The sequence below is a fragment of the Brugia malayi genome, assembly GCF_000002995.4.
Source record: "Brugia malayi strain FR3 genome assembly, contig: Bm_v4_Chr1_scaffold_001, whole genome shotgun sequence".
NCBI classification, from domain to species: Eukaryota; Metazoa; Nematoda; class Chromadorea; order Rhabditida; family Onchocercidae; genus Brugia; species Brugia malayi.
Window position 1 is genome coordinate 5,343,097 of NW_025062475.1, and position 24,397 is coordinate 5,367,493.

The window sequence follows — 24,397 nt, forward strand, 5'->3', positions numbered from 1 at the left end:
GCATGAGACACATGGAATATTTTATATCAACAGATCAAAACGTCATTACTGCCATATTATGCCATGTAAGACTGTAATAATAATTTAAGAATATTAATGATAATAAATAGTAAATAATAATAATAACAGTAATGAATGATTTGCAAAGACATCATGTAAGAAAAAACAAATAAAATGGAAAATTAGCAAAAAACAAAACAAAAAAAAACACTAGATGATGATCTAACTGCTATTTAAAGAAGAAAATTAAGAAATATCGACTTCATTTGGCATTATTGAAAGTATTGCGTTTTAAATTGTAATACTAGTAGTATGAATAATAACAGTGATAATAAGATTAGTAATAGTGATATTAATAGCAGTGTATATTAGTTGCGATTGTTGTTGTTGCTGTTGTCAAAATCCGAGAAAACGGAAGAACAACAATTATCGACCATCAAAGAAGCAAGATTTTCTTATTTTATTCAAGATTTTTTCTGAAAAAATGAAATATTAATTTATAAGGTTCCTGCAATAGCTACAATTTTTACTAAAAAATAAAGTTTAGTTCAAACGAAAAATAAAGTGTGACAAGTTGCGATGGAGTTAGGGAAGAAGATTCCATTTGTAATGCATATTTTCTCTTTTTTTATTATTTTATTTTTAACTTATACTCTTCAAGCTATTGCTACTATCAAGATAGAAGATTTAAGTTAGCGAAGAAGTTGGCCAGGCAATGACTTCGACGAATAGTAATTTTACTATACTAAATAGTAAAAAAGATCAAAATAGTAAAAAAGAAGGATTAAATTTCTACTTGCATAACTTCTACTTTTAACTTTTACTTATGGAGTGAACAGGAATCTACTTTACCTTAACAACACCTTCCTTTTTACCGGTTTGTGATGTTTTCCTGGCATTAGGAGTGGATTTAGCGCTGGATTCACTTGGTTTCTTTGATAATGTCTTCTGGGTACCAGTTGCTGCTCCAGTTTTCGATTTCATGGATGCTTGTGGAACAGATTTACTTGTTGATGATACTTGACTACTTTGTCGGCCAGGCAATGACTAAAAATATAATTTTACTATAATAAATAAACCAAAAAAGGGATTGAATTTCTATTGCATAACTTCTACTTTCAAATTTTACTTGTAAATTTGGACTTTAAATTGACCAACTTTTATTCATATCTTTTAATTTGAAAATAACAGTAGCTACATTAAGGATAACTTTTTTTCCATATGCATAAATTCCCTTAAGTAATAGTAATACGATAGAATAAAGTGTGAAATTAATCAAATATTCCCTATCTTTGATCATAAATGATAGATGTACGATGGGATTTCATATGTATATAACTAACCTTTTTAGCATTTTCTTGAAAAACAACACCTTTTGGTTTTGGCTGTTGTTCTAAAATTGGAACTGTAATTGGAGGCACTACTTGAGAGGCTTGCTGTTGTTGTTGTTGTTGATGATGATGTGGCATTTGTGTTGGCAATAATAAATTTGGTGATGAAGTATGAAGGAAATTTGATGGTACCAAGCCACGAACACCATTTAATTCACCCATAAAAAAACCGTCTTCATCCATTTCCCCATATACAGTGATAACATCACCAGCATGAAATGATAATTCAACCTAAACAAAAGATTTTTTTTTGATCGCGTATCTATGAATATTCGATAGTTTCTGCATTTGTTATTTATTATTATCTATTAATTATTATTATTATCTTTATTTTTATTATTATTAATAATTATTGGTTTTCAATTAATTGCGCAATTGTTTTTTGCCTATAGAAATAATTTGATATGATTGTTAGAACATAATAATTAATATTATTTGTTACGGATGTGACTAACCTGTTCCGCATCAACATTTGGACTTAATTCACGTGAGTCATAATCAAATTTAGCTACAAATTTCCGGACTACCATGCCACCATTTATTCTACCATGCCTGAAAAAAAAACCTGTCCTTGTTTATAATTCTATTATGAAACTGGAGGAAAAAAAAATTCCAGAAATTAACATGAAAAGTTTATTCATTTGAATGAAATGATTAACTAACCTTTTTATTTAAGTTAATTTTAATGTATCTTTTTAAATTATTGACGAAAGTTCATAAATTTCAATGATGTGTTACGTGTAAACATGCTAAATAATTTTAACTTAAGAAAATGACACATTGACTATTAAACTATATTAACAGCTACATGAGAGAGCCTAGGATAGTTTCATGAAATGAGCTGTACACTTAGGCATTCTCTTTTTTCTTCCTTCTAACGAAACGGTATTGAATTTACCGCGAATCCTCAGCAGTTGCAATAGTCTCAGATGGGTAATGCGACTGAGCAGTACCAGTTGAAACTCCATATTCCCGCATTGATCCATGACCTTTTTCAAGTCTGCCATAGTCACACCTTCTGTCGTAATTCCTTGCATCCCTAACGCCTTGATCTACTTCTCGATCTTTTCTCATTTCACGGTACTCTGCTACTTCACGTTGATCCCTGTACTCACGTAAATCCCTAAAATTGGCTAGCTGGAATGACTAGTGCTTTAGCAGATTTATGCTGAATCTAATGATTATCGTATTTACGAATATTATATTCATACTATTGTGTGATTTCATTAAATCCCTTAATTTAGATGGAAGAACATTTGGCTACTATATCTTTTTAATCTTTTTTTGCATATATATACATATACACTTTTTCCTCCCAAATTACCTATAATCACGCATTCTTTGATCATCATGTTCCTCCAAATAATCCCGTTCTCGTCTCGTCATACTTGCTTCACGCGGATATTTTGAATCTCGATAATCACGGCAATCTCGCATGTCTCGACCTTCACGTACATCGCGATAAGTACGCATGTCTCGTTCCCGAGGATCTCGAGGTCCTTCAGATTCATAAAAATCAGCTCTTTCACGTTCCGACAAATCTCTTTCATCCATATAATATTCTCTACGATCTCGATCAGCTGTTATTTCACGAGTTCTGCAATTATATTACAATAATTCCAAGTCTGAGATCTGAGTAAACTTAAATTTAGCTGATTGCTTCCTAAAAATGAAATTTACAAACCTATGATCACGTGCATAACCGTAATAGTCACGTGTATGTCTTCCGTTCGGTGGATACATATCATATTCATCACCAACAGCACCACTTCCTCCTCTACCACCATATTCACTTCTTGCAGAAAGCAACCGATAATCACCAACAGGTATACGCCTGAATGATGTTCCGAAATAGTCACCTGATCTATTGGGTAACGAATGATCACGTCGATCAATAGATGGATATTGCTCACCATCCACTGTTATTATCCTAAAACCTCTCAATAATTAGTGTGTTATAATTAATTTCAATTTGACCATATATATAAATTATAGGCTATGCTTTCCATAGTTAGTTAAATAACTTTCTATTACCTGCTTCGTGGTGGTCGACGATCACCAGCGTGATCATAACTTCTTGACTTTAATGAACCCCAGCGCATTCGTCGTAAAGATGGTTCCAGAGTTGTAGCAGCATCTGAACGACGTCTTTGTGGTGGCATTAAATCATCTTTAGCAATTTCAATTACCATATTTGAAGGAACAAGTCCGATACGATGACCAATCTGTCCAGTGTAAAAACCATCTTGATCAACATCACCAAAAACCTAAAAGTAAACTCATCACATGATTAATTAATTAATCCGAGAAAAGAAAAAAACGATTAAGAATAATGAGCGAAACAAAAAGAGATGAAAGGGAGGGAGAGAGAGAGAGAGAAAGAAAGACAAAGATAAAAATAACCTTAATTAGCTGATGCTTTCGAAATGAAAGTTCTTCCTGCTGTGCGTTTGCATTTGGACTCATATGATGAGAATAATCAAATAAAGCCACAAACCATCTATTATCAAAATTTTAATTTTAGATGAATTTTAAGGAATTTTAATATTATCATAACACTTCTAATTACTTTTTTGGCAGCAAAAAAGTAATTAGAAATGAATAAAATAACATATTAATAATGTTAATTCGTCAAATTCCGAAATTTCTCATTTAAACCATCTATGCTTACATTTCCTTTTCTGATCAAATTCATTTATCAATAATACATCATACAAAATCTTGATCTTGATTTTCTTCATGACTTAATTTTCTTACGATTTTTTTTTTTTTCGTGTTTTTAAAAGTAAAATAATGATGACCTGCAGGAGAAGTCATCAAGTGCCATAGGTCGAAGATCCGGTTCACTCCTTGTACTACACAATTCTTCCGTGCGCACTCGCGCAACCGGAACTGGTAAGAAATTTCCCGTCCGAGTGGGAAAATTAATTAACGAACGTCCGGAACGGTCATCTGCACGATTTCGCAAATAATGTTCAAATCTGAAACAAAAAAAGAAAAAATAAAAAGTAAAACAAAAAAAAAACAATTTTTATAAGATTTTCATTGCGTCATATCTCAATTAAACAAAATTAGAATAAAAGATTATAAAGTAAATCCGTTTAATGGCATTTCTGATAATTTAATTAATTCATTTCAAAGATAAATTGACAAGATTAAAAAGGTTCAATTGATTTAAAGAGATGCACAATATGAAATAAATGTAAATACGATGGGCTTCTTATGAATAGGAATTAAAATATATTTACTGAGTTTTAGGCATGTCTTCTGCTATATTTCGAAGACAACAAGCCTGAATAAGACATAATAAATGCATCTCAGACAGCAATAAAAAAAAATTACATATGCTTTAAACTTGGCTTTACTTCTATCATCCTGTCTTTTTTTTTCTTCCCCTTCGTTTTTTTGCAAGAACTTTTTTAAAACTTTTCTCTCTCTCTATTTTTTTTTTTTTTTTGATTGTTTCAAATATCAATAATTTCTTTTCTATTTTTTCTCTTCCACCACTTTTTCTCTATCTCTTTCTTTCCAACTCTTTTAATTCTATTTCATTTCATTTTATGTATTTATTGTATATCTCTAGAGTGAGATATTTTTAATACATTCTAAGCAACTAAGTTTTCTCATATAAGAAAGAGGAAAATTTCACTTAAGGCACCTCAGCTAAAGTCCTCTTTATAAGGCCTTCCTCTATGCATATGTTACGTAGGCTTTACACATCCTTAAGGAATTTTATATCTTCTAACAAACACTTCATCTAGGCTTTTGCAGTAATCTTTCCTTCTTTAACAACTATAACAACAGTAGTAGGAGTAACAGTAAGTAATAGGCAGTAATAGGAGGTGTGATAAAAACAGTAAATAATAATAAATAATAATGGTAATGATAATAATAATTATTACTGATCAATAATAATATTAACAATAATAATAACCAACAATAATAATTAATAATAATGATAATAGTAGTAATAACGATAATAAATATTAGTAATAATAATGATAATAATAATAAATAATTAGTAATAACAATAATAATAATAATAATAATAGTGGCAAGAAAGTTAGCTCATTGCAATTTTTGAATTAAAAAAAATACAAGTAATAAATTTACCTAGTCCTAGAATTCTGTGATGTTAATGTCCACGGTGATATACGATGTTTGAGAAGATAATTATGCTCCATCTCGAGTACACTCGGTTTTTCTTCCGTCGTTGTTAAATCACGACGTAATGCATGCGGATGAAATATGTAATACTGATTTGGTGTTTTCCATTGCTAAATTACTTCCAATGATGGACAGTTTTTGAAACATTAAAAAGAAAATTGAAAATACAAGAAGAAAAAAAATTGTAATATTATAAAAAAGTGCAAAAAATAAAAATAAAAAAATTACAAATTACGATAAAAAATAGCTGTTGCATTAATTTATTTTTGCTTTATACAATGAAATTATTAATATTCACAAATGTGATATAAATTTAATATCTTTACCGAGTTGAATTCAAATTATGAAATTATAATACATTTTTCTTTTTGTAAATGGAATCAATTTAACCGTGAAATAAAATATTTAATAAAAATTATTAAAACAAAACCATAAGTTTAAGTAATAATTAAATAAGGGGTAAAGGTAATTGTTTTGTTAAAAAGAAGAAAAGTACGAAATGTGCATAGGAATTTCAAAAAAAAAATTTTAAATAAGGAAAAGGAAAAATTATTGCAAATTTAGAAAATTTTGAATCTACAAAAAAAAAAAAAAAAACTGTTTGAATTCGAAGATGAGTAGTTTCTATTTCAATTGAATTGTACAGTATAAAAAACATACTTTAAAAAAAATTATTAGAATGTAGAAATTAGATTAAAATTTGTCAAATATGTCATTTATTGACATAAAAGCTTGTTTAAATAAATAGAAATGTACTGGTAATCTATGATCTATGTTAGCTTACTAATTCTACTTAGATAAAGCAAAGCAATATAGATGATACTAATATTGATATGAAGCCTTGATCAATGAATAATCTATGTAAACTGATTGATAAAAAGTCTATATTCATTAGAGGAATGTTGTTTATTTAAAATTTTAGCTACTTTATGTTATATATTAATGAAATTTCACAGAAAAGAAACAGAAACAAAAAAAAAAAAATCAATATTGATAAATAAATCAATTGACTGAAAAAATCAATTTCGTCATAAAATATAAGCAGAGGAAAATAATCACTAATATTTTATTTTCAAAGAAAAAAATTTCTTTTTAATAATTCAATTCAAACTCTATTACATCATTAGGAAGGAAACAAAATATAAATTACAGCTTAAAAAGAGTTAAAATTTATTTCATTTAATAATCATTTTTAAAAGAAAAAAAAAAGAAAAGAGAAGAAACAAAAAAGACATTTCAAAATATTTGTCAAGTTAAAATTAAAAAAGAAAAAATGAACCTCATGTAATAAACCAGATGTTTGATAATTTTTTAATAAACCATTATAATTTATTCCAGATGTACTACCACTACCACCAGAGTAACCCAATTTACCATTTCCTGAGAGATTGAGCAGTGAGCTATTGATAGCTGGTATACCTGTGATAGTGAAAAAGTTTAAATAAATTGATTGATTGATTGATTGATTTATTATTGATGCCACTATTTACAATTCCTAAATCTAAACTAAGCTAATTAGTTATTCATTAATAGCCGTCATTATCATCTCCATCATTACTGTCACTATCACTACTGTTATCATTATCACCATCATCACTACTACTAGCAGCACTACTTTGTACCAATTGATGATGTTTACTGATATGCATTTGATCGAGACCTGAATACCTTATCAATATTTTGTTACCTGAAAATTGATTACTAGCATTTGTATGATAGGATAAAAAAGATAGCAAACGGAAGAGATATTTGGCTACTATTATTAACTAATAAAATAATAAGCTGAGTTTTCATAAAGTTAAGGTCAGACTATTCGCGATTACGAAGTTAGTAAGGTGAGAATATTTGGAATTAGAAGATTATTAAGGCCAGATTAATCATTATTATAAAATTAGTAAGGTGAGATTATATGCTATTACAAAGGTTAATTAGACTATTTATGATTATGGAGTTAGCAATGCCAAACCATCTGCGATTACAAAATTAGTGTGGAAATGAAGAGCCTAAAAGAGTCTAATTGTCTCTTGAACAATCAATTCGTCAAATATGTCCTAATAGCTGTTTGTAAAGTTTGCAAAAAAGAAAAGGAAAGGACATTGCTATAATGTTGTCATCAGAGATATGAAGAAACTTTCTATAAAATGACTGATAAGACTAGTGCTATTCTTATTGCTTTTGTTATTACTTAAACGAAGAAGACATTAATTAAATAATTATGAAATATCCGAAAATATTAAATTTAATAAAGAAAAAGACAAAGATAGACAGACCAGGTGTGATATGATGATTTCCATATGTTGGACGTGATATCATCATCGAATTATTCATTAAATTATTGATAGTAGCAAGATTTCCCTGAGAAGTTTGTAAAAGATCAGTCATTGCTGTTGTTGTTATTGGTGGTGGTGGTGCTGTTATTGTTGTTGTTATTGCTATTGTTGGTGCTATTGTTGTTGCTGTTGCTGTTGCTGCTGCTGCTGTTGCTGTTGTTGTTATTGTTGTTGGTATTGTTGTTGCAATTGATGTTTGTCCAACAGAAATACTGATTGGAGCAAGTGATGATATCTTAAAATACAAATATTTTCTTTTCCTTGTTCTTTATTTTTGCTCAGCTTTAATTTATTACTAAATGTTTTTAACATTTAAAGAAAGAAAAGAAAAAAGTAAAAGCGAGGGAAGGAAAGAAAGAGAGAAAGAGAGAAGGAAAAAGGAAAGAAAGATATTATTTGTTAATATTGCTTAGCTTGTTGCATAATATTAGCAAGAAATTTTCTTCATGATGATGACATCAATCTGTAATTTCAAACTAAAATGACACATTGTCGAGAATGAGATGACAGTTAGAATCTAGATAATGATGATGATGATAATGATGACAGATGTGGCGGTGATAGCGGCAGTGTGTATTTTGATGATATAAAAAGACTTTTGCGCTTAAAAACTTATGGCAAAATATTATTGATTTTAATAAATAATTTAAGCTGAACTTTTTCATTTCTCTTATCCATATTTTTCTATATATTTCATTAGAAATGCAGAAGGACAGATAGGTGAAGGAGAGGGAGAGGGAGAGGTAAAGAAACAAAGAAGAGAGAGAGAGAAGAAAATTAATGATCAATCAAGTCAATGATTATAATTTTCTAAAGCATTATTTCTTCGTTTATGAAGATTGACTTCTTTTTTCTTTGCATTTAATTTCAAATTTAAGAATAAAAAAGTAAATTTGAATTGTAAATGTATAAAGTTTAAGATTTAAATTAATGAATGTAAAAATATGTAAGATTATTATTATGTTACATATAATTCTGCATAGTATCATACTTTTAATATGAATAAATTGAAGCCTGAATTAATGATTCAATAAAAATATGTCTGAAATATGGTACATACCAATGAAGGTCGTACACCGGTAGATGGTATTCTCTGCACCAAATTCGACTGTACACCAAATGTTGTAGTACGATTTGTAAGTTCGCTAGTATTTGTAATGTCACGTGGGACACGGCAAACGTTTGAATCTGATGATACGGAACCTTCTTTTGTCCTTGTTCGAACAGTAATGAAAATTGGTGGATCGTCCGCAAAATCGGACAATCGGAGAAGTACGTGATCTGCTAAATAACTCTTTTGGAAAAAACAGTTTGACTTAATTACAAATAAAAGAAATGATAATTTGAGAAGTTTTAATAACTTTATATTAATTTTATTTTAAAGTTCCCATTTATATTGCTATAATATGTTAGAATTGATTTATATATTTAAAAAAATATTAAAATTGATTTTTAATGTTAGTCGTATAAATGTTGGCAAAAATTTTTTATTCAGAAAAAAACTGACGATAGATAAAATATGTGAAATGAAAGTACAAAATATAAAGCAAATTTATCATTTATTTTAAAAATCGGTTTCTTCTTCTTTTCAAATGTTTGTAATCTCAAAATATCACGAATTAACCTGCGAAAATTACATAACTTCCGATTATGTGTCTTTATGATTCATTTATTTATACTAATAATTTCAAAATATAATATTTAGAAGTAAAGTTTTTGTAGCCTTTGATTTTTTATACATCTAATTTTTTCTTTGATGTATTTTTATAATATTTAGTCATTTTATAATAAATGTATACTTTTTATAAAACGTTATGTGTAAAGTTTTTATAATACCAAATTGTTAATACAAAATAGAAATAGTTTTTTTATTTCGAAAACTCTTTTCTTTTTTTCTAATTTGTTTATAATATTTAATGAGTGATTTATGTTCGCACCTGTATATATTTATCAGAAAAAAAGAATATGCAATAAATTAAAGATGTGTTATAATTTGTTAAGATCAAATTTAAAAACATATATTTTAGAAATTTGAACAAATTGCTTCATTTTTTTTAAATTTAGTATATCAAAAATATTACATAACATGGATAATTTTATCAATTATTAATGAAATATATGATTGTGTCCTGATTATATCATTCCGGACATTCCGGATATGTCCAATTAATCAATCATTATTTACGAATAAGTATTCAGTCTCTCTATTTTGCGATAAGCAATATAATCTGAAAGAAAAGTGATTCAAAGTTGTGTAGGCAAAGTAGTGCAATATTTGTTATATAATAATAGGAATAATTAATGAATTATTTGTAAGTAAAATGTATTTTGAATGAAAACATGTAAGAATAAGAGAGAAAAAGATAAAGAGGAAGAGAAAGAGAGTAGAGGGAAAAAATGTAAAATGAAGAGACTTTTTTCTTTATGCTTAAAAGTATTCTAATTGCGATTATCTGTTATTTTTATTCAGAGAAAAACTAATCTCTTTCCAAATTTTATATTCAATTTCATCCATTAATCAGTGATTGCTCAGTCCATCTAATAATGCAATTAAAAAAAAAAAAAAAAAAAAACGAATTCATTTTAATTGTTCTTATGAAATATTCAGTAATTTGAATTAATTTTTGAACGCATTAAAATATTTGCAAATTTTCTGAACTAATATTTCATAATGTCGACGGAGAGCTAAAGTCTTATTTTTTTTTGAAAAATACTAATTTATGTGATGATTTTATATCATAAATGCAATTAAATGTTTCATTTTATTCTAAATTTAACTTATAATGCTGTTAATTACATAAATTTTGTTATACGCCGAATAATTACAAAATTCAATTTAGGGTGCTATTAATTAAGTGAATTTCATTTTATGACAAATAATTATTCAAAATACTGTTAATGATCAAAATTTGCATTAATTATTACTGTAAAAATGAACAAAATACGATAACATAAAATTTTTAATATCCATTTGCAATAATCATCCAATAAATCAAATGAACATTTCATTTAATTCATTTATTAATTGGTTTAATTTAAACAAATTTAATGGACCTAAATTCAACGCAAATACATACAATGATAAAATTATTATTGTTTGTTATGAAAAATTTTCGCTTACATTTCAATTAATAAAATAATCAATTGAATTTGATATATAATTAATTTAACCATCGAAATGTCGGATATATTGAAATGTTGAAATCATAAAATAAGTTTGAAGTGAAAGAATAAAAACAAAAATGTAATTTTTTCATTTGTAAAAAAAATTTTTTTTTAAACGTACACTAATAATGATAGCAATACATTAAAAATAATAATAATAATATATATAATAAAAAAATAAAGATAAATAATGACGATAATTAATAATAGTAAACGATAACAATTTTAAAGAATGTTCATAACTTTGTAATCTTCTTATATACTCAAATGTTTCAAGCTATAAAATAATTAGTTTTAAAAAATGATAGAAATCATAGAACAAAATTAGATATATATCGCCAATTGCCACAAAATATTCCTTCCGCATTCCTCTAATTATATATATATATATTTTTTCATTTTAATACAAAAATGAATTTAATTATTAATTCAGATTCGGGGAAATATATCACAGCTTTTTCTGATGATTTTATAATAAAACACCGCATTACACTATGTTTAAAAAAAAAATTTTTTTAAATAATTGAAATATAATTTCATCAGTTTGAATATTGTAGTGACTTTGCTGTAATTAAATAAAAAAATTATTTATTAAATTAATATATTAGAAGTACTAGTAATATTAGAAGAACTAGAGTAGTGGGTAAAAGGGCAGAAAATTAGTTTTGCTGTTACTTGTTGTTAGAGTTTCATGAATTTTTGAAAAAGTAGAAGCTACTACCGGTTAATTTTTCTTGTCACAGCAAAAAAAGGTTTGAAGTGAAAGTGCTGAAAATTTTTTAAATTTCTTTTATATAGGATAGAAGAAAGGAATATTTCATGATTTAATTCTTCTGAAAAGTCTACAATGCAATGCGCAATTACTGTTTTCCGGAATTTTGTACTTTAGCTTATCTGAACAGGAGCGCTATCATCAGCTAAATTGAATCAATTAAGTAAAAAAAAAAAAAAAAAACTGAACAACCACTTATACTAAAATTTAAATCAATGAAAAGATAATTTCTGGAAATATTGCTTTTTTGATGTTTCATTTTCTGGCTATTTTGTTGATAATATTATTTGTTTATAACAGGTAATTCGAGTAATTAATTACCCTTGATTGAAAATCATTTATCATGATAAAACAAATGAATAATAAGGAAGTAACGATAAAAAGATCAGTTTAAATTTAATGCACAAGCATTGAATAATTTTGCAATGATTTCTTTGTCTTTCTTCCTCAATATGACTCTGTGAGGAATAATTTAATTATTAAGACTATAAGAAATTTCTAAATATTTACAATAAAATTGTAGTTTTTTTTTTTTTTTTTTTTTTTTTTTTTAAATTGAAATATATAAATCTCAGAAAACCGGAAAAAAATTTTTTTTTAATTCTTAATTCATAAATCTCTTACTTTCTACAAACTATTTTTAAGCATTCAAAAAAGAATTTTTATTAATTTTTTAGTAGTTAGTGAATCGTTTAAGTTTTTTCGTTAATCAATTTGCTTACTTTTGTTTATTTATATTGTCCACATTCATGTTTTTTACCTTATATCAAGTCAATAACATAGAAATATTTAAATAGAATTCAAATTTGACTAGAATAATTAAAATTTAATTAAATCTACAAAAGTATTAACAAATATTGAGTGAGAATTATTTAGTCATTTTTTTCTTAAAGTTCATTAATTATCATCCCATAGCCCATCACCGTATATAAGATCATTAATTAAAGTACTTACGCAAAATACCAAAACAACAACAACAAAGTAAACAATAATACATAAATATTTCTTAAAATGAAATTTCATTTTATTCTGCCCCATTTTATGCAAAGGAAAATAGGCACACAATTTCATAAAAAATCCATATTAGACTGTACTTTTTCTTATTCGATTCTAAAATTCATCAATCTAAATTTGACCATTTGAAATGAAAAACTTCAGTTCGATAACATCGTTTTCTTTTCCCTCCTTTTTTCTCTTCAAGATTTTAGATGAAAATTTTTTCTTTCTTTCTCTCCCTTTCCCTCTCTCTATTTCTCTCTCCCTTTTATATCCCAATGGTATAATCAATCATTTTTGCGCTTCAAGCGGAATTTGAGATAACCTTTGAAAAGTGGGGAGAAAAAAGGAAAAAAGTGAGAAAAGAAAAGAAAAAAAAGAAAGGAAAAAAACAAGCAAAAAAAAAAGGAATGGAAATTTTTTGATAATAATACTGCGCATAAATAGAGAAAGTCGGAAATATCGGAATTATATAAGGCTAATCAGTTTATTCCGGTTTATCAATCAGCAAATATCATTGTTTGAGGAAAACAAAAACAGAAAAAAACAAACAAGAATATAATGGTTTTTTCTCTATTTATTTTTACAATTATTATTATTATTACTGCCATTATTATCATTATGCTATCATTGTTATTACCATTACTATTATTATTACTATCATTATTATTATTATTATTGCTATTATTATTAGCAGGATTAATGCATGGCAACCTTGTTGGAATTTATGCTTAGAAGAAGGAAAATATTGAAGTTTACAGAATATGAAAAAACTAAGTAATTAATTCGGAAATTTTTTAATATTTTTACTCTGAACAAAACAAAATGGCTAATGGATCTTGAAAAAGATAAAATTATGTTTGCAATTATTCCCAATAACTTATAAAAAGACAAAAATTAACAGTTTATATTTTCGATCAATCAAATTAAACAATTATTTTTCATATATATGTTATATTTGAAAATTTTTATTAAAAAATGAATAGCATAGTGTGTAATTTGTTGACAATAACTCTAAAAATTGCTGAGAAACTTTTTGACGTTCAGCAACAGAATGACAAATTTGTTTCTAAAAGTAAGAATTAATTTTAGAAAGAAATTTAATTCGACTTATTCGTGCAAAGCAAAGTATTTTTTTTTTTTGAAAAAGATAAGAAATGAATTGGAAAAGACAGATTAGAAGAAGAGCTGTCGTATAATAAAGATAATTTAAAAAATGGAAAGAAAAAGCTTTGCTCTCAAAAAAAAAAAAAAAAAATCTAAAAGTACTGAAAAGCCTTAAGGCTAAAATAAAAATTTATGCTTTTTGAAATCTTGCGTTCAACTTTTCATACACATTTTATTATCATTGCTAATATTTTTTGTGCTAAAAATATGAAAATGATAATGCATTTATTTTTCTTTTCATTAATAAAATTGAAATTTTTTACAGTTTACAAGAAATTAATCCGCTTGTAGTAAAATGTATGTAAAAAACAGAGCAAAAAAAGAAATAATTTGAATTTTGTACAAATTACCATTTGCATTAAAATTTTTCCTTACTACAATAATTCTTATTTCTGTTCTTTTTGTTAAGCAAATTTTTGAAATTAAAAAAAAATTTTAAAAAGGAAAAAATAAGTAAAAGTTTTGAAAAACATTGTTTCAAATTTTAAAAAATCACTATAATTTTTTCAAGTTTTATTATAACTTTTTTAAAAAAATTTAAAAATTATAACTTTTTGTATTAAAGAAGAAAAAAGAAAAAAGAACTGAAAAAAGACACACATTATATAATAGATATAAGACTATTTATGATACTAATGAATAATAACCATGGTCTGGAAAGGAAAGCAAGGAGAGAGAGAGAGAGAGAGAAAAGATCTACCACAAATAATTTATTAGAAATTCTGTTCTTTAAAAAAGATAAATTTTTCATCGATAAAATATTTTTAATTACAAATGTATGTCCATATAAAATTTCTTATTAATAATATATTTTTAAATTTTTTTTTTTTTTCGATAAAAATATTTCTAGCGTAATTATTAAAAAAAAAGAAAGAAAGAATGGAAATGGAGAACTAAAAAGCTTACTAAAGTAGAAAAGAATTTTAAAATACTCAAAGTAATCGATATTGAAGAAAGGTAGATATTGTTGCATGCAACAAAGATATAAGTTATATATTAAGTTAAAAAGTTATAAAAATTATATTTTATCACTTTTGTCATGTCATATAATTTCCCATAAAAGATTTGTTTCCCAATTTTTATTAAATATTTCTTCTTTTTTTTTACATTGAAAAAATAATGAGCAAAATTAAATTGAAATGAAAATTTACATGCATGTTTAATGAGACTGTCCACGAACTATAAGGGATCTAAATTTAGGTGCAATTTCGTCTGCTTTTTCTTTTTTTTCTTGGATGAAAGTTAATTTCTTGTCATGGAAAATTTTGCATAAATGCTTCTGTAAACAATGTCTAAAAAATTGTATGGAGCTTCAACTGGAACATGTCAACTGATTTGATAATTAAACACTGATAGTTAAAATTAACATGTTTACCATTTACACTGGGCACTTGAGCAATATTACGACCATCAGCATAAACAAGATAGGAATGTACAGCGGCACGAGACGGTGGTAATGGTTGATTAGTGACCGGTGTCCAGGAAACCAAAAGTGTACCAGGTTGTGGACCCATTTCAACCTGTACATTAGAAGGTGGATCCGGAAGACCGACTGAAACATCACAGTATGCATATTGGCTGAATTATGAAGGAATGAAATATATCATATCATATCATATATCATATCATACATAGCATGTGATATTACATCATATTATGTTGTATTATACTATATCTTTAAAAATTTTTAGCAATAGCAATACAATTGAGAGTACATGTAAGAAGGATCTCAAATTATCCAATAAAATTGATAAAAATCATTGATTATTTAATACTTAGCAAAAATGATAAATTAAACAATTAATCATTTTATTTTATCTTAATAATAAAATTTGCTTTAATTAATTTTTGTCATCCAAAATATTACTTTACAGAAAACAAAAAGTATTTGAAGAAAAATGAAAAACTTTTTGGCAGCGTTTTGAAATCGCAGCAACGTTCAACGGGTCGTTGCTCTAAGACAGCTTTCGGATGTTTGGTGCGTACCGAAACACGATAGATTGTTGAGGGTAAAAGACCGTTTAATTGCACCTAAAAAAAATGAAATAAGGAAAGAAAAAGAGAAATTGATAAATAATCAATAAACAAATATTAATATAATTTTTTTTAATGATGAAAAAATGTTACGAATTTTTATGCAGATATCATTATTAGGAGGTATCTAATAATTAGATAATAGATAACAGAAAGAATACAGATAATCAATTTACTCATGATGAATATTGATATGTTAAAAGTATTAGATTAAATAATCATCAAAGATTTAAATTATATATTAAGTAAAGTACGTTTCTTAATTTCGCTTTTCTACGATTTATATTAAGTATTATGATGAAAAAAGAAATTTTTTTTTTTGAAAGTTAATATCTTAGATTAACGTTTTACAATAAAAATTTGAAACTTTTTAAATTTTAACCTGAAAGACAGACGGAGGACACATCCCCACTTTTACTGCATTGAGCAGAATAACATGTTCCGCTTTACTATCACTTGGATACCATGATACGCAAGCTGATATTGGTGTTATCGACCAGATACGAACGTGTTGCGGTGCTATTGGTGCATCTTAATTATTTAAAAGATGTACTAAAGACATAATGAATTAATGATCTCAATTAATTCCTAATTGTTATTATATCACTGTTCTTTTTCTTTTTTAAATTTCATTGGTTTTTCCTCGAATTTTAAAAATATAAACCTTTTCCCAAAGAAATAGTACATGCAGCATCTGGACTATGTCCATTCTCGGTTACAGCACGCACTGATAGATTAATTGATTTTGACAAATCAATATCTTCGATTAACGCTTTACATTTGAAAGATCCTGGTACTACGGCACGAACAATGCTATCAACGCAAATATGATACTGTGATATGGGTGTTAATGAATCATCAGGCGCAGTCCATGATATCACACAGCTACGACTCATTTTCTTCTCCACTGTTAACTCCTGCGGAAAAGGCACTGAAAATACCAATGAGATCGAACAAAAAAAAAAACAAAAAGAGAGTAAACAAAAATAATTTAATGTAACCAAATAAAAAAAGTTATACAATCGTAATAAAAATACAATCTATTATAAATGCATTACAATAGATCCTAATTAATTTTAAATTATTTTTTTGATTACAACTATATCACAATAATCAATGTTTGATTCGTTTAATTTGAAAAAAAAAGGTCTGAATGTTTTATTTGTTGTTATTATTATTGTTGTCATTATTGTTATTATTTCTATTTTATTTTTGCTTTTTCCCTTTTATTTTTCTTCCTTACTACTTTTCTTTGCTAACGTATTTTCTATCTTTTAGCACTGCCGAAAATCAATGAATAGCACAAATCCTCCAACGAAATATTTGTAACGCTTTGCCTAACTTTTATCTATTTTGTCTGCTGATATATTTTGTCACTTTTAAATCCTTAAGCTTTTGAATAACTTAGCTAGCTAGCTATCTTGCTTATTTGCTTGCCTGCTTAAATAATCATCGTAGACTATATATGAGCCTTCAACATCCATCAATAAAACTTTTCTTAGTGATGTAGGATATGAACATATGTGTGTATACATATATATATATATATATTTGTTTTTATGTCTGAGAAATACTTTAAGTAAGCTAATGCCTAAGTCTACGCAAAAGCTAGAGTTAGACTAGACATAGGAAAAGTATTGAATGTAGCCCAAAGGAATTACATTAGCTTTTCTTCTTTCTTTAAGGCTTTTCTTCCTCCGTTCAAGTTAAATTGAAAAAGCAAACGGTATACATGCATTTTATCCCTTTTCTCTCTTTTATTTTCTTATTCCTGTCTCTTGATTTCCTCTTCTCCCCCGCAAAAAAAGTAGTCAATATCATCATTTAACACAACTTGATGACAAATTTATGACAACAAAAAGAAATATATGTATAGTTTTGCTTATTAATCATGCAACGAAATTATCGAACTAATTTTATTGTAATAAGATGAAAATTAGAAAAGATCAATAATAAAATTTTGGAATGATAAAGAAAAGAAAAAGGAAAATTTCATTCCCAAAAAAAAAAAAAAAAAAAGAAAAACGCAACTGTTATTGCATATGAAATAAATTTGTATAATTTGTCTTATAAGTAATGATTAAACAATTTTTTAGTCACAAATTTATATATATAAGTAAAATTTTTAACAATAACAATAAAAAAATATTTTTTCATTTATTTACTACAATTTTATAAAATCAGCAAACTATTTTCTAAATTAATAAAATAATTAAAATGAAAAAGAGGGGTCTCTAGCTTAGGTAATTGAAAAGGTTTAATAAAATGAAATATTTGAAATTTATCCATTTCATATATTACATTTAGCTTAGAAAAGAGAAAGTGTAGTGTAACATATTATTTAGAATTCAAATTAAAATTGTTAAATTGAAATCTTTTCTCCTTCAAAGAAAAATAGAACAACATTTATATTTGTAAATCGAAAATACTACAGCTGCTTAATTCTGGTTTTAAATCATATCTCTTTTGAACAAATATTACAATGATATGACACAGTAAGATGTGACGGGATACGGTACGGTACAAAATATAGTAATTTGATACGATGCAATGATACGATATACTATGATGATACGGTAAGGCATAATACTTCAGTACAATGCGACTAATAGAGTGAGTTGCTCGAAGGAGTTAACTGTGATATTTACTCCTCTATACAAAAATTTGTTTACTCCCTTGCTACTATATTTTTCATTTGTGTCGCAGAAAAAAACAATTTTCTTCCCTGAATAGACAAACTGCATTTAACAAACTGTAAAATTTCAAAAAATTCATGCACAAAAAAAGGGACTATTTAATGAAGGCTGACTAAACTGATTAATATTGGAATAATTTTGAGAATCAAAAAAGAAAATCAGTTTTATATTCATATATTACATTTTGAACAATATGAAACTTAATCGTAATTGAATAATTTTAAATTGGATAAGAAATATAATGTGGGAGATTGTTATTTTCTATATGAAAGGAAAAACATTATACTGAATTCTAAATAGTTAAAAAATGGGAATAATTATAAAATCTTACAGAAGACTACAGAAAAAGAGTATTTTCATCGGTTTGAACCAATAAAATACGAAATTGTAAGCGCTATTTCTGTTTCCAAACATGTTATATACTTAAATAATAAATAACAGTTTTTTTCTTGAAATGTCTTTAATAAATCAAAAAAGGAAAAAAGAAAACTTTAAAACTTATTTCTAGTCATCATTGTATTGTAATAACTTTTAAATAATACAATGATTATAATATAGTACATTGTACTGATATTCAAATTTCCTAGTAGATTGCGCACTACATGATTATATTTGCATGATTATATTTGATTTAAATTATCTATTAACTGGGTAATCTGCTAGGAATTTCGAAAAATAAGTTATCATGCATATACAATGCTGTATATATCATACGATTATGTAAATAGATAACAATGGTTGCAGCATTATTCTTTATGATTGTAATGAACTAACAATATAAATGAGAATACTAATATTTGGAAAAGCATAAATTAAGTAACTATAATTGCAGGGGAAATTTTTTGAATAGTAAAATTAATTAATGAAGAAACCAAAATTGAATGAGTCTTCTTCAATATAAATCCAAAAACTATTCAATTCTTAGTTTTTTTACATGATTTAAAATTTTATCTTATGATGTTAATCTGTCCAAAAAATACTTAGTTTAATATTAGCAATACCTTGCATAATTATTGGTAATTAAACAGGAATTTGTAAGATTATTCCACTGGGAAGTTGCATAGTTTTGCAAAAACTTACTTAACATAAGTTAATTTTATTTAAAAAACTTGTCATTTCTTGAAAAAGTATAGTAAAAAAAAGTGAATTTCTCTTCATATAAATGGAAAATGATAATAATAGAGAAAGAGAGAGGAAGGGAGAGTAAGAGAGAGAATAAATTGGAAATTTTACAGTACACTAAATAAATGTAATAAAAGCAACATGAAAAGAGAAAAAATATGGAAATAATCAGAATAAAATATAAAATAAAATTTTGAAAGAGTTTTTTTTTTTGAAACAAAAAACAAGATTATTTGATTAAAACTATTTATTATATCTTTGTCATCAATGTAATGATAATCAAGTTTATCAAATTTTTTACTAATTTTATCAAGCCATAATAGTAAAGCAAATTTATTTAATGATTAATTAGGCACAATTGAGCATAAGCATATACAATTGCTTATCATTTATAATTTATGGATTCTCGTTTTTATTCGAACAATAATAGATATAAAAAATGATTACATTAGATTATTTGACCACAATAGCTTAAATTTTAATTTTAATTGATAATAAAATTACAATATAAATTGCATATTTTGTTCATAGATACCAATTGTTAATTAAAAAATAATAAAAAAGCAAAAAATATTCCTAAATTTCATAACCGAAAAAATAAAATAAGGGCTATAACTGGAAGATAAGAATGTATTAGCAAAATGCGAAATATTGTTGAAATTAAAAAAAATGACGTAAATTTCCAGCCAATTAACAGATAAATTTGAATCAAATTAATAAGTTAATATATATTTTTAAATATAAGCTGTAAATGTAAATCTGTTTAAAAAAAAACGGTTGGCAAACTATAAATTGATTAATTAATTAAGATAAAAAATATATCATTATTGATAATATTATGATAATATTGACATTCACATAGAGATTATATATGTAAATTGAATTTTTTTAATTAAATGTATAAAAAAAGATTACCACGTGGATTATCGGTAATTTTCACTTCCTGCACTGTAACTTTAGCGATATCAACGGGAGGATAAGGACAAACAGAATCAGGCAGTGGTGGCGCTATTGTTGTTGCTGATTGCGCAGTTGCAGAAATACCTGCTGCTCCAGGATGAGCTGATGAGGTGGAGAAATCATGCTGAATTTGTGTCAGATGTGGAGGTACAGTCAATGGGAATGATGGTGATCGAACACGGGAAGTGTTAAGCAGTAGTTGTTGGTTTGGGATACGTTCCACGTAATTTGATGGTACTAAACCTGTTTGACCATCTAATGTTTCACCATGATAAAATTGATCCTCATCCATTTCACCGTGTACCAATATATACTCTCCGGCCTAAAATTTCTTGTTATCATTTGGATAGATAAAAATAAAAACAGAAAAGAAAAAAAAAACTTTTTTTAAAGTAAATAGAAATAATAGTCATACTATATTTATTTATTAAAAAAAATTTTTTTTTCTTATAAAAATTCATCAATCTTTCTTTTTTTCTTTGTTTATAATAATGTTGTTCAAAAAGTACTGTTAACTTAATTATGAATGATAAATGATAGGATTTGACATAGAAAAAAGAAGACTGATCTTATTAATTTCAATAAAAAAATACTGCTAAAAAAAAAAAAAAAAGAGAACTCATGGATAAAAGATTAACTGTAACAGAAATTAGTAAAGTGATTATTCAAGGATATTAAAAATTATACGGGATATGTTATTGAATGGAAACAGAAAAGTCTAAGAATCGATTAATTAAACTGATAAAGGAAATAGCAATAATAAAATATACATTCATTATAGCATGACAAATATCGAATAAAGATAATAGTAAGTTAAGTTTTTGAATTTAATTTTCTATTTCAGTCCTAACAGTTTTTCAATAACCAAAGTAGTAGACTAGCATTAAAGGTTGAATTCATTACTTTGATTAAATAAATTATTTAGATATAAAGTCATTTATATGTTAAACATAATATACATTTGTATACTTGTGTCACATCTCTTAGCATTATTACGCATAAATATATCGATAGTATCCTTAAGTAATTAATTATGACTCACTTATAATAATACGAATATTTCACTCTTTCTATACTTATTTCATTTTTTTCTTTTGATAGGATAATAGCAAATATAAGAAGAGAATTATGAAAGAAATTCAGATATTTTTAGTTGAGCTTTTAAAGTATCAACAAGAAGAAAAAATTTGTCCCATCCAGAAAATACAACAGAATTATTATTTTTTTTTTTTTTAAATGGAAGATTTTACGATTTATGTCAACTAATCCTTTCGTTCTTTTTAGATTTTAACAAATGACATTGGTTGTTGCACTTTTAAGATTTTTTGATCCGAAATATAACTCAAACAAGCTATTTTCTTTTCCTTACATTTTTGGTTATGTGGTTTTTAAATTTTGAAATATAACATTTTATTAGCTGCATTTTTCTTCTCTAAGCAAAAGAATTTTCTTTAAGATAATTAGTAATCAATAAAGTAACATTGCCGTTGTTAGTTTAATTTAATGATAATTGAATGACAATGATTTAAAAAAGAACATTATTAAATTTTGATGATTAATTTCAAAAATTAGAGAAGTTACATGTGCTATGAACAATAAATAAGAATAAAAGCTTTACGTTATATATTTTGAAATATACTTTTCTTCTTATTAGAAAAAAAATTGCTTCATTTTAAAGCAATAAGCATGAAAAACACTATTAAGAAACGGAAATTAATATTACGGTATAATTAACTGACAAATAACAATTACTTTACTACATATTACTATTATAATGAATAGATGAAAGTCTGTTTCATAAATATTTGCAATTATCTGCCTTCATTTTTCTTTCACTCTACAACATTTAATCATTAATCAACCACTCTATTGAAGTATAAATAGCAAGGAAGTAAGGCTAAATTATTTATCGAACAATTAACATACTTGAAGTGGTAATTCGAATTGCGGATTCTCATTCGGTGAATCACGTATTGGAATATATTGAAATAAGGCGCGAAACAAACGCGCACTAGGTTTTTGACGTAATGCTAATAATAAAACATCAGATATACTGGAATATGACTTGGTTGCTGCAGTTGAAAAAGGCTGTTGTTGTTGTTGTTGAGAATGATGTTGATGATATTGATGAGTGTGATAAATGACAGATGTTGTTGATTTTTCACCGATATTTTGGTAAGAATTAGATGAATTTTGCACCGTAGTTAATAATGATGATGAAGCAGTGGAATGTTGTTGTTGTTGTTGTTGCTGATGATGATGATGTGAATGCGGTATTGTATCAGAACCGCTAGCTGTATATGCTAATGGCATAATGCATTGATAACAATTCCATTAATTGATAATACATAATAATTAAATTTCAAAAAAAGAAAGAATGAAAAAGTACCAAAATAAACTTGATAATTAATCCTAGGAATAAATTCGAAAATAATTAGAAGGACAGATGGAATTGTGAAAATAATCGTGAATTCCTGATATCTTTCAACATACCATAATAATAATAATATTAAGAATGATAATAATATTAATAATAATAATAAGCGATTAAAATTCTTATGTTGTTCTTGCACTGAAATAATTTACAGATATTATAAGTAAAATGTAGGAAAAAGACCCGAATAATGATTCATAATAAAATAAATTGGCATTAAATTTCAATTTTATTTTTATATTTCCATATTTACTAAAACGAAAAAATAAAGACATAAAACAAATAACATAAAAAACTATCTATCATCAATCAGCAGAGCTACTTTCCAAAAAAAAAGAAAAAAAGAAAGAAAAAAGAAAGAAATAGCTTAGTTTGAATAAAACGTTTAAAAAAAGAATGAAGTTCAATATTATGTAGAATGATAAAATTTTATAACCATAAATATTTCATTTATTGTTAATTAATCATAAATATTGAAATATAATACAAAAATACTTTTCTCGTAAAATATATGAAATGTTTGAAATATATAAGTAAGCTATATGAAACGAATAATGAATGAATTCGTTTTGCCCTGTTTAGCCTATACATATACTTATGAAAGTAGTAGAGTATATTGTCGAGCAATAAGCAGTAGTAGCAAAGCAGATTGCGCTAATTTATGCTTAAGAATATATGCATGTTTGCATGTATGCATGCATGTGTGTGTGTGTATGTATATATATATATATGTATGTTGTATGCATGTATGTGTATGTGTAAATATTAAATTAATGCTTAAGCAATATTTAAAAGAACAATCAGAATTTGAGTAGCATTTATTCATCGTTCTGTTTTTCTTCAACTTTTTCCCTCTCTTCTAACTTCTCTTCCATTCTTTTCTTATTCTATTCCATGAGGCCTATGTTATTGATGTAAAAATTGAGACAAATAGTATAGAAGAGAGTGAGGATGATGATAAAATAGCTAAGCTAGTAATAAGTCTAGCTTTAGCTTTTTTTTTTATAATTAAGTTTCTATCTTTGAGAAAGGCATAGCAAAGCAATGAAAAAAAAAAAAAAAAAAAAAAGGAGAAAAAGAAGAAGTGAAATTGAATGTTTTAGAAGAATAGAAAGGAAGAAAAAGGATGATAAACAAGCATAAATATAAAAGCCTTAGGCTTA

The 24,397-nt window shown here is 26.0% G+C and overlaps 2 protein-coding genes across 3 annotated transcripts; one reads left to right on the forward strand and one right to left on the reverse strand.

Annotated features, from left to right (window-relative positions):
* Window positions 1-843: 843 nt before the first annotated feature.
* Window positions 844-23,113, reverse strand: Bma-rimb-1 (the record flags this gene model as incomplete). Of its 2 annotated transcripts, none has more annotated exons than XM_043076617.1 (19): window positions 844-1,047; window positions 1,344-1,622; window positions 1,847-1,943; window positions 2,290-2,514; window positions 2,716-2,988; window positions 3,076-3,321; window positions 3,426-3,658; window positions 3,795-3,891; window positions 4,193-4,372; window positions 5,505-5,668; window positions 6,838-6,977; window positions 7,829-8,123; window positions 8,949-9,169; window positions 15,364-15,540; window positions 15,896-16,019; window positions 16,405-16,553; window positions 16,687-16,953; window positions 20,756-21,122; window positions 22,727-23,113. In XM_043076617.1, the coding sequence occupies 19 exons, from the start codon at window positions 23,111-23,113 to the stop codon at window positions 844-846; spliced, it is 4,125 nt and encodes a 1,374-aa protein (XP_042932551.1). The 2 variants fall into 2 exon arrangements, with proteins under 2 accessions (XP_042932551.1, XP_042932552.1); XM_043076618.1 differs by having other exon boundaries at window positions 8,949-9,172.
* Window positions 8,938-9,301, forward strand: Bm17374 (Uncharacterized protein; the record flags this gene model as incomplete). Its single annotated transcript, XM_043076619.1, has 2 exons — window positions 8,938-9,160; window positions 9,273-9,301. 2 exons carry the CDS (start codon window positions 8,938-8,940, stop codon window positions 9,299-9,301), a joined length of 252 nt encoding a protein of 83 aa, XP_042932553.1.
* Window positions 23,114-24,397: the final 1,284 nt, after the last annotated feature.